Source organism: Belonocnema kinseyi, chromosome 4 (assembly GCF_010883055.1).
Source record: "Belonocnema kinseyi isolate 2016_QV_RU_SX_M_011 chromosome 4, B_treatae_v1, whole genome shotgun sequence".
NCBI lineage: Eukaryota > Metazoa > Arthropoda > Insecta > Hymenoptera > Cynipidae > Belonocnema > Belonocnema kinseyi.
In genome coordinates this window covers 104,994,834-105,009,492 of record NC_046660.1, presented here as the reverse complement: position 1 = coordinate 105,009,492, position 14,659 = coordinate 104,994,834, and the positions used below count along the sequence as shown (strand labels likewise).

Genomic DNA, 14,659 nt, shown 5'->3' with positions numbered 1-14,659 from the left:
ATAGGCACACTTACACACACAACACACACACACACACGCACACACATCCTTTTTCTTGATAAGTCTATCATCATTCTTACTGTTAAAGCTTGCAATCCAATCCTTCTTTTAATTTTCCGCTCGTAAATTAAAAATTACTGGATTTTGATTGACAAAACTTTCAACTGTTCAATCTATTAGTTTCAAAATATGTTTAATATTTTTAAAGTCTTGTTATTTGAAATGGAATGATATGAAAAAATATGGAGAATGAAAACTGGATAAATAACATTTTTTGTAGATGACCCCTCAATTCTATTCTTTTATTTTCTATTTAGGTGTCAACGTCAAGTGGATTTTATGAAGATGTGATTCTCATGTCTTAAAACGTGTTCATATGACGGACTTTAATTAGAAAAACTTCATTCCTAAATCGCTCAATTTGAGGCGTCATCAAATTCGAGTTCTTCAAAATTTTGAAAAACTTTCTCTTCAGAATGATTAATAATTCTTGAGTTTTGCTACTTTTATTTTATACCTGATACTTCTTCACTTTTAAAGGGAATATTGAATATTTCTTCAGAAATAAGAATCCAAGTAAATAAATAATTCTCACCTCTATCCGTGTTCCTAATGATATAATCCAAAATGACTAGGCGCTCAAATTGAAGTTGAAACTTTCGCGCAAGATGTGGAGGAAGCGGATCGCTTTCCCATCGTCTTAACCAGTAGTCCGCGTCCTTGTAACCATCTACGAATACTTGAAAGGACCCGACTTTGGGCGGTAATCCGATGCGATTGAAGTGAGAGCCGACTGTGGGGAATTGGTCCATGATCGCTTGCTTCATCCGCACCTTTTGCCTATCAAACCTCGGATAGTTAAAGGTTTTGCTCACAAGTTTCACTACTCTCGTGTTTGGTACAACACCAAGACCTAGTTTCCGGTCTACCAAGCTGGCACCCGCCTCGCTCAGGTATCCTTGATTCGGGATTAAACAATTCCTTCCAAAACAGCATGGACAGCAGAGCTTGTGCATCCACTTTGTCCATTTTGGATTCAGTCTCCCGTAAGGCTCCTCGTCCTTAGGTTTAAATACTCCTATTATTTTCTAAAATTATAATTCACACAGAACATTCATTAAAATTTAATCAAGATTGATGAAACTTTATCGGAAGAGGATTTTATTAAATTTAGGTATTCGTACCCCTGCAGGATTTTTCACGAAATAACTTCCACTCGATCCTTGATAAATCCTTTCGGGATATATTCCATTGTCTATCGCCGCCTCTGCCTGATAAACTAGGTCGGAAAACTGTGGATCATCTGCAAAATATTAACACGAGTTCAATACTCTCTCTGCAGGTTTATTAATTATCACTCTTTCTGAGGATGATGCAAACTTTTCGTTAGATGTCGTATATTTATAACTGACTATGTGTTGATAATGATAGTTATCAAGCGCGTAAAAATAATCATGAAACTTATGGATACAGATGCAGAATTGAAATATAAGACCTAAATTAAATTATGCCAGATCCTGATACTATAAAACTTTCCATTTTGATTTTTTGTTGTGAAACTAAACATATGTCTACCAAATGTGCCTTCGCCCATGAAAAATTCCCAAATTGCCTAAATACCTTGATAGTAAAGTGACCAGTTGTCCCAACTTTCCACACCCGATCCATTTTCCGTCATTGACTCACTGCTACTCGAAATTTTGTCGAATTCCTGATTGTCCACGTTTATTAAAGAAAAGAATAAAATATGTCATAGTGGTACGCGTAAGACAAGTTCTTTAACTAGTATTTCAGTGCAGATAGTGTTGGCAATATCTGCTCGTGCCAGTTAATGCCTTATCGCGTAAAAGCATTGTTTTAAACATTATCGCACTTTGCAAAGTGACTTTGAAAAACTTAGAAAGACAACTTCAGGAATTGTGGATATTTTAGTAAGATTCTCTTAAAACTTGGAAAAATGGTGAGTTATTTTTTAAGTATAAAGAGATAATTTAAATTGAGATATTATTGACATCGAGGCCAAATATTTCGACTCTTGTCTAGATTAAAGCTATCTTCATATATATTTAATAAAAAAAAAAAAAAAAAAAAAAAAAAAAACACTAACAGGATTTTGGACTTTCGGCCTTCATTGGCATCATTCAGCTTCATTACAGGTTACAGGATTACATAAAATGTTATGCTTTATCAATTCACTTAATAAAAAAAAATATATTGTCAACTGAGAAGTAAAAAAGCTGTTTATCGTTTAAACCGCTTTTGTTTTTCTATACTATTTGTGTAATCTGATGGAGTAATAAATCACCATTTGGTTGATAAAAGCATTCCCTTGCACAAGAATTTTGGTTTCAAATTTTTTATCAAAAAGGAGCTGGTCCATGTACTGAAAGGAGAGATTGACTGTCAATTGTAAGCAGTTTTTATTGTATTTACATTTTCTAATGATCCTGAATCATAGGCCAGATTTAATTGTTTCAATTCTTGTTTATTTAAAGTTTAATTTCGTATTGCAAAATAAAGGCAGAGTATTCTCTTCAGCAAAATATACCGAATTTCAAATTTCTCTTCTGGCATATTTTATAACCAAGGTAATTGAATTTGAAAGAATCCTAAAGCATTTCAAATAATTTAAGGTTAATTCCAACGAGTTTAAACATTTATTTCTGGCAATATATTCCGAAATAGAAAATTAAAAGGAAATATATCGTTGACAGGTAGAGGTTATGTTTTATCTCTAGGTCAGCCCCCCCCCCCCCGTAACTTGAAACAGGCCTCGAATACGAATGAATTCGCTCTTGAATTCTAAAGAATTCCAAAGAATATATGATGAATTTCAAAGAATTCAAAGTTTCTTCAGTCGAGTACTTTTCTTATCGGTAGGATTTTTTAAACATTACTGAAATATTATGACACTTTTATATTTTTACCATTAGTTGTTGTATTTGGGTATTATTTTTTAAAACTATTACATAAAATAATTAACATACAGAGGGTGGCCAATTTACAATAACAATTATTCAATACTAATTGCTGTATTATATAAATGTTGAAAATAATAAAAAATTTAGAACACCAAAGTCAAATATATAGATACAAATTATTGTAAAGGTGGTTTCAAACTCACAGATTAAAATATTTTAAATAACATTAATGCAAATACCATATTCTTAAGATTTCAAGTCGAAATATATTGCATTTTTAACAAAGTAGTGGTATTTTCAACAACAAAATAATTTTCGACAAAAGTGTTGAATTTTCTGGCTAAAAAGTCAAATTTTATAGAAAAGAGATGATTTTTTAACAAACAAAAAATAAAGTTTTTAACCAGACAGTTGAGTTTACATATGATCGTGAAACTTGCAAGCAAAAAGGCGAATATGCAACATTGAAGTTGAATTTTCGAACAAAAAAGATGAATTTTTAACAAAACAATTAAACTTCTCACCAAATAGTAGATTTTTTAACAAAACGAGATTAGTTACTAACAAAAAATACAATAATAGACTTTTCAAATAAAAAATTAACTTTCAAGCAAAATTGATGAATTGACAACGAGAAAAGTAATCACTTAAATCCCAATTAAAAACGACCCTTTTTAAGCCAAAAATGGAATAGTTGAATTTTTAGTTAACAAAATTAATTAATTTAAGACTTTTCTAACGGAAGAAGAATTTTCAATAAATAATGATTAGTAATTAATTATGCCGTGGCTAAGTGTACCAAAATTTCAGTACAAGTAGCTGTATTTTTCGGCACGAATACGGGAGGGATGAAAAAGGGGCTCTACCGAAATTCCGACACACGTTGCTGGATTTTTTCCGTACTTGTAGACATTCCCAATTAATTATATAAATTTAGGTTGCCTATATAATTATTATGTTAAATGTCTAACAAGATTTTCGCCCTCAAATATAAAAAGAATTTTAGTATGAAAATTTTATTTAAGTCTACAGTGTGTATAAAAAAAATATAAAATTATATACATTTCTTTGACTAATTATTTGCACCTGGTGCCAGGTATAACAAACATTAGTTTCAGCCCAATAATCCCTAGCAATCCACTAAGTGCCCACCCACGCACTTTGAGAATTATACGGAAAAATAAAAACAAACAATTGAATTTCGTTTTTAAACGTTTCAAACTTCAGATACGTATTTGAACAATCGACCAATAAAAGCTTTACATTTATAAGTATATAGCATAAAAGGAACATTTAATTTTGAACGAAACATTAAATTTAAAATCTTGAATATAAAAGGATCAATATATAATTTAACGGAGATGGTTAGTAACACTGTCCAAAATTGATGCTCTCAATTCTAAACACATGTTTTTTCAAAGAGCAAGACGATATTTCTTGTAAAAGTAAACAAGAAATCTGGAAAATACCCGCCTATTCTCGGTGTTCAAAATTCCAGGCTAATCCCCGGTCTTTCCGGTCAGTGGCCACCCTTGGTCCGGTAAAATATGCCGGAAGAGTATACCAAACGTAAAATAAAAGTATGTAAGCGAAAAATTTTTTCAATATAACTGGCCACTATGTCAAAAAATTGAAAAATGTATAATTCTGGTAATGAAAGAGTTATCTTAGCAACGAGAGAATAAATTAAAATAAGAATATGAATTAATGTTCTAGCTCAAGTAACTAGGTTTTATAGAAAATTAATAATGAAATGACTTAAAGATTTCAAAAATTCATTTTTTTCTGTTAGAAATTCGTAGTATTGAAAACATCGAAGAAAACATGTATTATCTTATTTGTTCAATCAATTGATTAAAATTGACGCATAACTTTCCACTGTACAATGTTGCTTTAAATTCGACCAAACATATTGCCTACGTTTAGCACAATGCTGTAAGTATGTAGAGAATAAAAAAAATTTTTGGAAACACAACTAAATCAAATATTGAAAATAATATAACCAATAAATATGCAACTTATAGATGAACAGCCACACAAAAACTGCTGTTAAGAAAAAGTACACTGTCAATTCCAAAGGTAAGAACGGAACTGTAGTCGTGATAAGTTTTTAAAGTATACTTCCGTCTTTGTTATTTAGGCACTCAAACAAAGAGGATGACGCATTTTAAAGAGTAGCGTCATAGTGAAAATGTCAACAGAGCTTATGAAAACATAGACGCGGTTTTGGAAAAAGTAATCCTACGCAATGGAAAGTTAGCCTTGAAGCATCAAAGTAAAAAGTAAAGAGGTGAAGTAGGATGTAATAATAAGAAAAAATACCAGGAAAGCGGTTGCAGGTGACATCAACCTCGAGGCGACCGAGGAGAGGCTGGCTCTCCCGGTCAATCCCAGGGGAATCAATGGCTATCGTTTGATCGCAGTTCAGGTTAGGTATGAAGGCGACGTCCGGGAGAAGCTCCGGGAAGTCTTCGTCTGGTGGCAAGGTGTTGGCGCTCGTCAATGAGAGGTCGACGAGTGCATCAGTTTCCAAGAGATTGCCTGTGGGGATGATGTTGTTCTGACTCTGGTATTCTCTGTAAGGCACGTATAATTGCTGCTGGTCTGAGTCGCTCATTACAGCCGTATCTCTTCTTGGTTGACAGTCCCGAACCACTTGATCGACGCGAGATTAGCGAACGAGCAACGAAGAAACCCTATCTGTTTTGCCTTTGAAATTGAAACATTCCTGTACCACCTGTCAGTGACGCACGCGATTAAGTTTGCGTTTCTTCAGTGTCGTCGACATCGAGCACTTCAATATTATCTACACGTCATCCGATTTTCTCTCGCGAGATTTTCCTTGACACTTTGCCCACGCGAAGCCCTGCATCGAACGCGGATATTGGCGGATATTTTCGGGAAACGGTACTGCAGGCTGCACAACGAAAGACGAAACTTTAACCAAAAATCTCATCCGTCATCCCCAGCAGACGATATCAGCTGATGTGATCAGCGCCATCTTGTCTTCCTCGTTACAGAAACCAATGAACGGTCAAAGCGCGAGTTATGAAATGAATATGAAAAATTAGGTGAGATAAATGTTCGTACCAAAAAAAACCGGCTATTTCCACAAATGACTAGCAATTCTTTAAGTTTTTAAAAGAAAAGTCTATTCAATCACACGATATAATTGCAACTTAAAATACTGAGAACCCATTACAATTTATTAGTCATGCATGCATGACTATTAACTTGCCAAAACATTATTTGTCAATGTTGTCGTTTACGAAAAAATCGAATTTTTTCAAAAAATAATTTTTACAGATTGAAGCGTTTATTTATTAAATTCTCATGTAAAATTATTAAATAAATATATTATTTCAACAATTGTTTTTTTCTTACTTTTTTTTTTTAATTTTCAACTTCGAGAAAAAAGTGAAAGTTGAATGAAAAACAAGTATTAAAATTTAAAAGAAAATTAGTTTCGTAAATGGGTTGCCAAAACAATGTTTTGCTAAAATAGTTCATAGTGAACCAATTGACTCTCAGATCAGACATTTATAATATTTAAACAAAATACGAACTCTAATCATTTCCTTATATATAACTTTAAAAATTCAACTGTAATTCCAGTATTAAAAATTGATAAATAATTTGCTTTTCAATAAATTTCTGAATTTGTTCAAAATAAAATAATTAACAGATTTAAAAGTTAAAAATTGGAACGTTTCAATTCGAAAGAATTATTAGTCTCACAAATATGAATGTGAGATTAAAACTTCATAAACTATTTTCAATTTAAAAATAACTTTAAATTAATATATTTATAATTTAAACGCTTTTATTCGATTTCAAATATTGCTTCAGTCTAAAATATTAAATTTCTAACCCATTAAAGTTGAAACTTTTTAATTATAAAATTAATTATAAAATTCGATATTATTTAGAAATTTGTGACTATTCATTTAAAATGATCAATTATAAATCAAATATTAAAAAGTGTACAGTTTGAAACTGTATTGTTTGAAATAGCCTTTAATATTTGACAGTTCAGAGTGTTAATTCAAACTTTGAAAGTTCCATTTTAAATTTGTATTTATTTGTAAGCGAAAGTGTTGAATATCGACGTATACAACACAATTGAAGAATTATTTATTCAAAAAGGCTTAAAAACAAATAATTATTTAACTTCTTATTTAAAGTATTAATTTTAAAAAAACTTTAAATTGTTTCGACTTAAAATTGCTTAAAATGATATAATTTTTAACATTTACAAATTTATTAATGCATTTTCAATTTAGAGCACTGCAAATGATAGCATGGATTTATCCTTGTTAATTAGAAATCTTTAAACTGTTCGATTAAGAAAAGTTTAAAATTTGAAATTGTGTACTTCAACGGTATTTAATTTAAAATTGTTCAATTGAAGTGTTTTAATAGCTTCCATTTTATACTCTTGAACTATTGAGCGTTTTAAAGAAAAATTGCTGACTCACAAATTGTTTAAGCTTCAATTAAAACAAATTTTAATTGAATAGGATTCAAATAGTGTTTCAATTTAAAGTTCAGTTTAGATTACCTCAAGCGAAAAAATGTAAGGTACATATAAAAGTTCAGTTTTTATTTTTTATTTTATTGACCGTCTGAACAATTCTTGCGAACCGGAAAATGACCGTAAATTTTTTCGGTGATTAAAACGGCCATCCTGGGTAGACTGCCTAAAAATAATTAAAATTAGCTGTCAACCCTTCAAAATTTGATAGCTTCAAGGATAATTTAAAAATGGACCAATTTGAAATTTAAAGCATTCTAAATTGAACAACTGAAAATTTATAAAAAATATTTGACAGCAAGCAAACTTTTAAAGAATAAAAATACTTGAGAAATATTATTTTCTGAACATTGAAAAATCATTGTTTTTTTAAAAAAGTATATTTTTTAAATTGACTTTTCATTTGATTATTATATCGAAAATATCGAGAGTTCGAGATTTCGAGGTTTACGAGAATGCGGAGCATGGCGGTTTTATCAGATTTTCTTCAGTCGCGCGTGAAACCCGTAGCCACGTGCGTCGATTAAAATTTGTCATTAATGCTACGGGGTCCCTTGAACCTCAAACGGTTTAAAAAACCGTCCAGCATTTAAATGGGAGTATAAAGAAACATTCAAGTGAAACCTAGAGAGAATAAAAATTAACATTAATTATTAAATAAAACTTTTGAGCTCCCATTATGGGACATTTTGTTCGTGCTACCCCAGTGAAATTAATCCCGCCTTTTCAAGGCGAAAAGATTCATACTGTGCGCGTCTAAATAATTATACACAATTAGCATAGGTTTATTTATTACTCGCAATGTCGATTTTCGGAAAATCACCTAATTACTAATCCACCCGAAGGAGTAAAGTATTCTCGAAGTATTGTCTATCATAACCAAAAAAAACTTTAACAATTAGAAATATAAACATTTGTGAAGACGCTCGTCGTCGAACTCGTAGTAGTTTGTGTAATTTGTTGCTTTAAGCTTCGATTGATGCTCGAAATACGTAAAAATAACATGTTTTTCGGGGTTTGTATGACTGTGGGCATCGTCCTTCTGGCCTCCAAGTATCGCGACAACGTACTTCGAGGTGTCACGAAATTCTGCCACAGTATTACTAGTAAAAGTAATAACGACGATGAAGAAGATAATAGTAAAGATAAGAAAGATGTAAAAATTTCATTGGACAAAGTTATTCTGGCAGATTCGCCGGAGAAGTGCGATTACGCCGTTCAACGTATTCGCAGGTAAAAGTGCAATTTTACATTATGCTTTATTCAAGTTTTCTTGGATTTAGAAGTAGTTACTCAATTTCAAATATAAATAAAGGCCATGTCTTCATTTTGATAACTAAGTGTGAATAATAAATTTGGTGGATAGAAGTAAACACTTAGTGTTTACATTTCTTTCATTCACCTTGACATTATAAGCAAAATGATAGAAGGACTTTGGAAATTGACGGTATGATATGTTAATTGTGTTTACATTTTTCCAGGGACTTGTCTGATGGAATATTGGGTTTTGATTGCGAGTGGGTCAAAGAAGGATCTGTTTCATTACTTCAACTTGCCACAGATAATGGTGTCTGTGCTTTATTTCGTCTGGGAAAAATTGGATATGTTCCTCCCAAACTCAAAGTGCGTTTATAATTAGAATTGTGAAAAATACCTTTCCTTTTGTATAGAATTTAAAGCATTTCAAATTCTTGTTAAAAATTTTATTTGCTCTTTTTTATTTGTTTCAAGTCTTATATTTTTAAATTTTATGGATACGAGCATTTTTCTTTGAGATTTGAGTTAAAAGTGTGCCCAAATTCCGGAATAACAAATTTTTCAAATCGTAAAGTTTTGGAAAAATCTTTAATTTTATTTTTGTTTCTTAATCTGTATAATATGCCTAATTTTAAAAATTTTTCCGATTTTTTAGTTGATTTTATATAGGAGGAAAGTTAATTTTACGGAGACCTAAAAGGAAAAAAGAAATCTAGAAGATCTAAAAATTAAGAATGTTTTTTTTCAGCACAGGAAAACCTGCTTATGTTCAAAATGTACTTCGAAAAAACTTGAGAGGTACAGATCGTAAAAAATAACGAGTGGATACATTTTTTAAAAATTAATTCGTCATTTTTAATGATGTAATCTTTTCAATTTTTTTGAAATTACATTTTTAACATAAGGCAGATTTTCAGTGCGGAAAAAAATTATTAATCATTTTTAGAGCTTGTAGATTTTTTTTTCGTTTTTAGGTCTGCGTAAAGAATTAATTTTCCCCTCTATAAACTCAAATAAAAAATCTGTAAAATTAGGCATATTATGCAGGTTAAGAAACAGAAATAGCATTCAAGATTTTTCCAAAATTCTCCAATTAAATATTTTATTATTATATTTCGACTCCGCCCAACCACAAGATATTAATCGATTAATTTTAAATTTTATGTGCGTTACAAGGGATTCAAAAGGAAACTTTTCAGTGCTAAGGCGTTTGTAATTTGTGTTTCTTTAATTTTCCTTTCAATTTGCTCAACCATGAATATATTTATTTTGTAAGTTATATTTAATTTGGGAAATTTTAAAGATTTTCTAGGGGATCTGGAAAAGGGACACATCGTTCTTTTAATTATTCATTGTTAAAACTGCACAAAAAAGTATCAATTTTTTATTTTAACGGATTTTACCCTTGAATGTTTCATTTTGAAATTTCTTTTCTGAAAAATCCAAGGTTAAAGTTGTTTATTTTTTTGATGATTCTACAACTTTGAAATGTTTTTTTCTTTAAATTTTTATAGATAGTTTAAAAGTAATATATTTATTTTGAAATTTAAATTTGAAAATACAAATAATTCTTGAAGATTTACATTATATTTTTTTACTCTTAAAACAATCTGTCTATAAGGCATCATTCATTTTGAAGTTATACAAAATAGTTCAATTTTAAAAGATTAGACTATAACTTTAAAATTTGTCGACTTTGAACGATTAAATTAAAAATGGTTGAATTTTAACATTTTTTATTTCCAATTATTGCAATTAGGTATTTTCACTTCAATCAAGAGCTAACTTCACTTCGTAGATTGCGGAGGGGAAAACAAGGGACCAAATGCATGGGATTCAGTTCATTTTTTCCCTATTTTGCCAATATCTTCGTAAAAGCTAATTTATTGTATATAAGTGTGTTTGAAAGATAGTTTTTATTTTTTAATTACTATTTAATGAAATGAAAAAAACGTAATAATTATTATTAATTACCAAGATATTACAGAAATAAAGGTTTTCTGTGCATTTGATCCATTGTTTTCCCCTCAGCTTTTAACGAATTGAAGTTAGCTGATGGTTGAAGTGAAAATACTTAATAGTTGTGTGTAATTTAAATTAAAAATCATACTATTTCAGAAACTGCTAATTGTAAGAATTTCAATTAGAATTGTGCAATTTTTTAATTTTTAAATCAAGAAACAGTTCATCATTGTTTGCAATCTGGTAATAAAAATTCGAATTTAGATACCCCTCGATTTCAGCACTTCCCATCCAAAAAATATTTTTTAAAAAGTAAAAAAATATACTTTGAATTTGAACAATAATATTCTAACGGCCGAATCCATTTAAAATTAGGCAGACTCTCTCGGGGAACAAATTTTGTTGATTTTTTAGAGAAAATCGGGCGACGCTTATTTTTAAAATTGGTGAAAAAAAAATTCCACGAAGTTATGCGTATTTGAATTTTTTGCTTCGTTAAAGAAAACAAACAATTTTTTGTTTAAAATTATACAACTTTTGTCCTAATTGAGATAATTAATATTCCTCTACACATTCCGATAGAGCTTATCGCCTTCTTTTGAAATCTGCGTAAAAATTTAGGAAATGTTCAAAATTAATAAAATGGAGGTTGTTTTTCTGAATATACTAAAAGTCGATTTTCTCAAAAAATCCACACTTATATCTTTTGTCAATTTTTTATTGAATTTGTAATACTATAAGAAAAATATCTTGTGAACTTTATGCGGCAATTACTTTTTTATATGAACAAAAATTTATAAAAAATATTTGTTTTAAAATAGAAATGTGGGGTTTGCCCCTTTTTACAAAAATTGTCCATATGTTTCTAGACCTTTAACCTTTTTTTTTGTTAATTTTATATATAAATGAACAAGTGAAATACAAAAAGTCTCTTCGTTCATATTTCTTATCAATCTGTGATATGTAGGTTAATGTCTATGCAAATTTTGATTCAAAATAATGGGTAAAACTCGAAGAATAAATTCAAATACCAAACGACAAGTGAGTTCTGATTTTGAAACTGTGCACAGAAAAGCAATTTATAATATAGTTAAGAGCAGATTTTTTTATTTTTCTCGGAAACGGTACAAGATGTCATAAATAAGTAAAGAAATTTTTTGTGGAACTTTTTTAAATGTGAAAACTATTTTGTTAAATTTTGTTTCGTATCTTTTGTGAGCAAGAAAAAAACACAAAAATTCGATTTTATGAAAAAAATTCTTTTGACTACAAAATTTATTTAGCCCGCATAAAAACTCACAAGATATTTTCCTTATGATAGTGTAAATTCAACAAAAAATATAAATGTGGTTTTTTTTTTTGAGAAAATGGACTTTGAGTATTTTCAGACAAATCATACCGTAATTTAGAAAGAAATCGTAAATATCTCAATTAGGTCAAAAGTTATATAACTTTAGTGCAAAAATTGGGGTTTTTTTTTTTTAAACGAAGAAAAATATTCAAATACGCATAACTACGTGAATTTTTTTTTCACAAATCCTAAAAATACGTATCGCCAATTTTCGGTGAAAAACAACATATTTTGTCCCCGAGAGATTCTTCGACTTCAAGTGTAGAACCTGCCTGAGTTGAAATGGATTCGGTCTAAAGTTTGTAAAATTCTAAATTGAATAACCCTAAATGATGATTGGTATTCATATTTTTCCTAAAGATTTCACATTGATACCTTATACATTTTGAAATGCAGGAGCTGCTGTCTAATAGACGTCTATTGAAGGTGGGCGTAGCCCCGTTCGAAGATGGGAAGAAACTAACGAACGATTATGGATGCAAAGTTTACGGGACGCTTGATGTAAGAACCCTTGCTGATCGCCTTGATCTTCCGAGTCCAAAGAGCTTGGCTGCAATGAGCCTAGAATACCTTGGGCTTGAGTTAGATAAGCTGATAGAAGTGAGGTGCAGTGATTGGGATAATGACACTCTCACCGACGATCAGATAGCTTACGCCTCTTACGACGCATTAACTTCTGTTTTTATTTACCATCAGGTATGACTCGAGTTTTTTTATCTAGGCCCTCACCATAAAGATTTTAAGCCACCACAAGAATCAGATAAACTGATACTTCCACCCTCATTCAGCTAATCGTTAGTGTTCTAAAGATTTTAAGTAATCAGAGAAGTTGTCATGAGCATGAGAATATGCTCGATCTTTAGGGGCCGTACTTAAATTACGTAACGGATTATAGACCCTCTATAAGACGCTCCTCCTCCTCCATGTAACAAAATATTTTTACCCCTTTTCCCCTCTTACTGCACGTAGTGTTTAGTTTCCAGAAATGTTTTGCTAGTTATTGCTAGTAGAGTTAGGCAGGGTGTCCGAGAGTTTTATTTTCAGAATTCGCTCATTTTTCCTTGATCAATAATATTCAAATAACATTTTAATCATTTAATGTATTTAACATAGAATCTTTTATAAACGGAATAGAACGGTATTTCAGATAGAAATTAAAAATTTTCACATTTATTAATTTTTTGCAAAAAAAATGTCTTTTCTACTATAAAAGATGACTTTTTAATAAAAGATTTGAATTTTCAACTAAATAATTAAATTATGCTCGTAATAGTTGAATTTTCAAAATAAGATAAAATTTATACCAACAAAAGAATAATTCTAAAACCAAAAAGACCGAATTTTCTCTATACTGATGAATTTTTACCAAAGATAAAATTTCGAACCAAAAAAGTTATTTTTTTACGAAAAAAGAAGCTTTTTCAACTAAAAAAGAAAAATCTTTGAAAAATGGAAAAGTTATATTTTAAGTTAAAAAATTAATTTTCAACCAAAAAAAGGCTTTTCAAGAAAATAGTTAAATTTTCAATCAAAGACATAAGCCTTCAATCCAAACAAATAATTTTTTAAAGATGTAGTGCAAAATAGTTGCATTTTTATTTAAGAAAAGTAAAATTTGTACTGAAACAGACGAATTTTTAATAAAAAACGAAAAAAAATATTTTGACTTGAACTTTTATTCTGAAAAGACTTCAGTTCATTTTTCAACGCAAAAATATAAATTTTGAACAAAAAGTAAATTTTGTATGAAATAGTTCAATTTTCAAGAAAACAGTAGAATATTCAACCAAAAAGTGTGACTTTTTAAGAAAACAGTTTATCTTTCAATTAAACAGTTGCATTTTTATCCAATAAAGATGTATTTTCTGCTAAAGCAGGTGAATTTTCAAACCAAAAAGACAACATTTCAAAAAAGAGGTTGAATTTTCAACTGAACAGTTGCATTTTTATTCAAGATAGATGAAATTGCTCCTAAAACAGATTTTAACGAAAAAGTATGACTTTTTAACAAGATTGTTAAATTTTCAATGTAAAAATTTCAAGTTTGTTCAAGAAAAAGGAAAATTCTACTGAAACAGGTGAATTTTTAAATAAAAAAAGACAAATTTTCAAAAAACGAGTTTGATTTTCATCCAAGAAGTTTTCAATGAATTATTCAACATAAAAATAGGAATTTTAATTAAAAAGTATATTTTCTAGGAAATAGTTTAATTTTCAACAAAAAAGTTGCACTTTTTCCTAGAAAGATGCAATATTTATACTGGAAAAGTTGAACTTTTAAATCAAAAAGACCAATTTTCAGAAAAAATCGTTGTAGTAAAAAAAACATTTCGGTTGACGTATCAACAATAAAATATGAATTTTAAACAAAAGGTTAAGGTTCTACAAAAAGAGCTGAATTTTTAACTCAAAGACGAATTTTTAAGAAAACAGTTGAATTTGCAACCAAAAAGGATGTCTTTTTAAGAAAATGGTTAAATTTTCAAACAAATAATAAAACTTGTAACTAAAAAGATAATTTTCAGGAGAAAATTTTCGCAATTGAGACTCCGGATTCTATAACCACGCATAAAATTTGCCTGGCCGCTTCAGGCCGCTCGAGTTGGCCCCTGATGGCTTGAAAATCAGTTTTCG

General features: G+C 29.8%; 2 protein-coding genes and 1 long non-coding RNA gene across 3 annotated transcripts in view; 2 read left to right on the top strand and 1 right to left on the bottom strand.

Annotated features, from left to right (window-relative positions):
• Window positions 1-5,916, bottom strand: part of LOC117170606 — a 32,881-nt gene extending 26,965 nt beyond the window's left edge. The window contains exons 1-3 of the mRNA XM_033357487.1: window positions 5,244-5,916; window positions 1,185-1,303; window positions 596-1,088 (exon numbers count right to left, since the gene is read on the bottom strand). Coding sequence (XP_033213378.1) covers window positions 596-1,088; window positions 1,185-1,303; window positions 5,244-5,538 — 907 coding nt within the window. The 5' untranslated portion in view covers window positions 5,539-5,916. The remainder of the gene's footprint in view (window positions 1-595; window positions 1,089-1,184; window positions 1,304-5,243) is intronic.
• Window positions 2,118-5,250, top strand: LOC117170607. The gene is made up of 4 exons (XR_004466831.1): window positions 2,118-2,409; window positions 4,714-4,856; window positions 4,946-5,000; window positions 5,062-5,250. It is a non-coding gene; the product is annotated as an uncharacterized LOC117170607 (long non-coding RNA).
• Window positions 5,917-7,926: 2,010 nt separating the features above from the next.
• LOC117170710 (exonuclease 3'-5' domain-containing protein 2) overlaps window positions 7,927-14,659 on the top strand; it is a 21,668-nt gene continuing 14,935 nt past the window's right edge. The window contains exons 1-3 of the mRNA XM_033357713.1: window positions 7,927-8,688; window positions 8,937-9,078; window positions 12,422-12,721. Of these exons, the coding sequence (XP_033213604.1) occupies window positions 8,435-8,688; window positions 8,937-9,078; window positions 12,422-12,721 (696 nt within the window). The 5' untranslated portion in view covers window positions 7,927-8,434. The remainder of the gene's footprint in view (window positions 8,689-8,936; window positions 9,079-12,421; window positions 12,722-14,659) is intronic.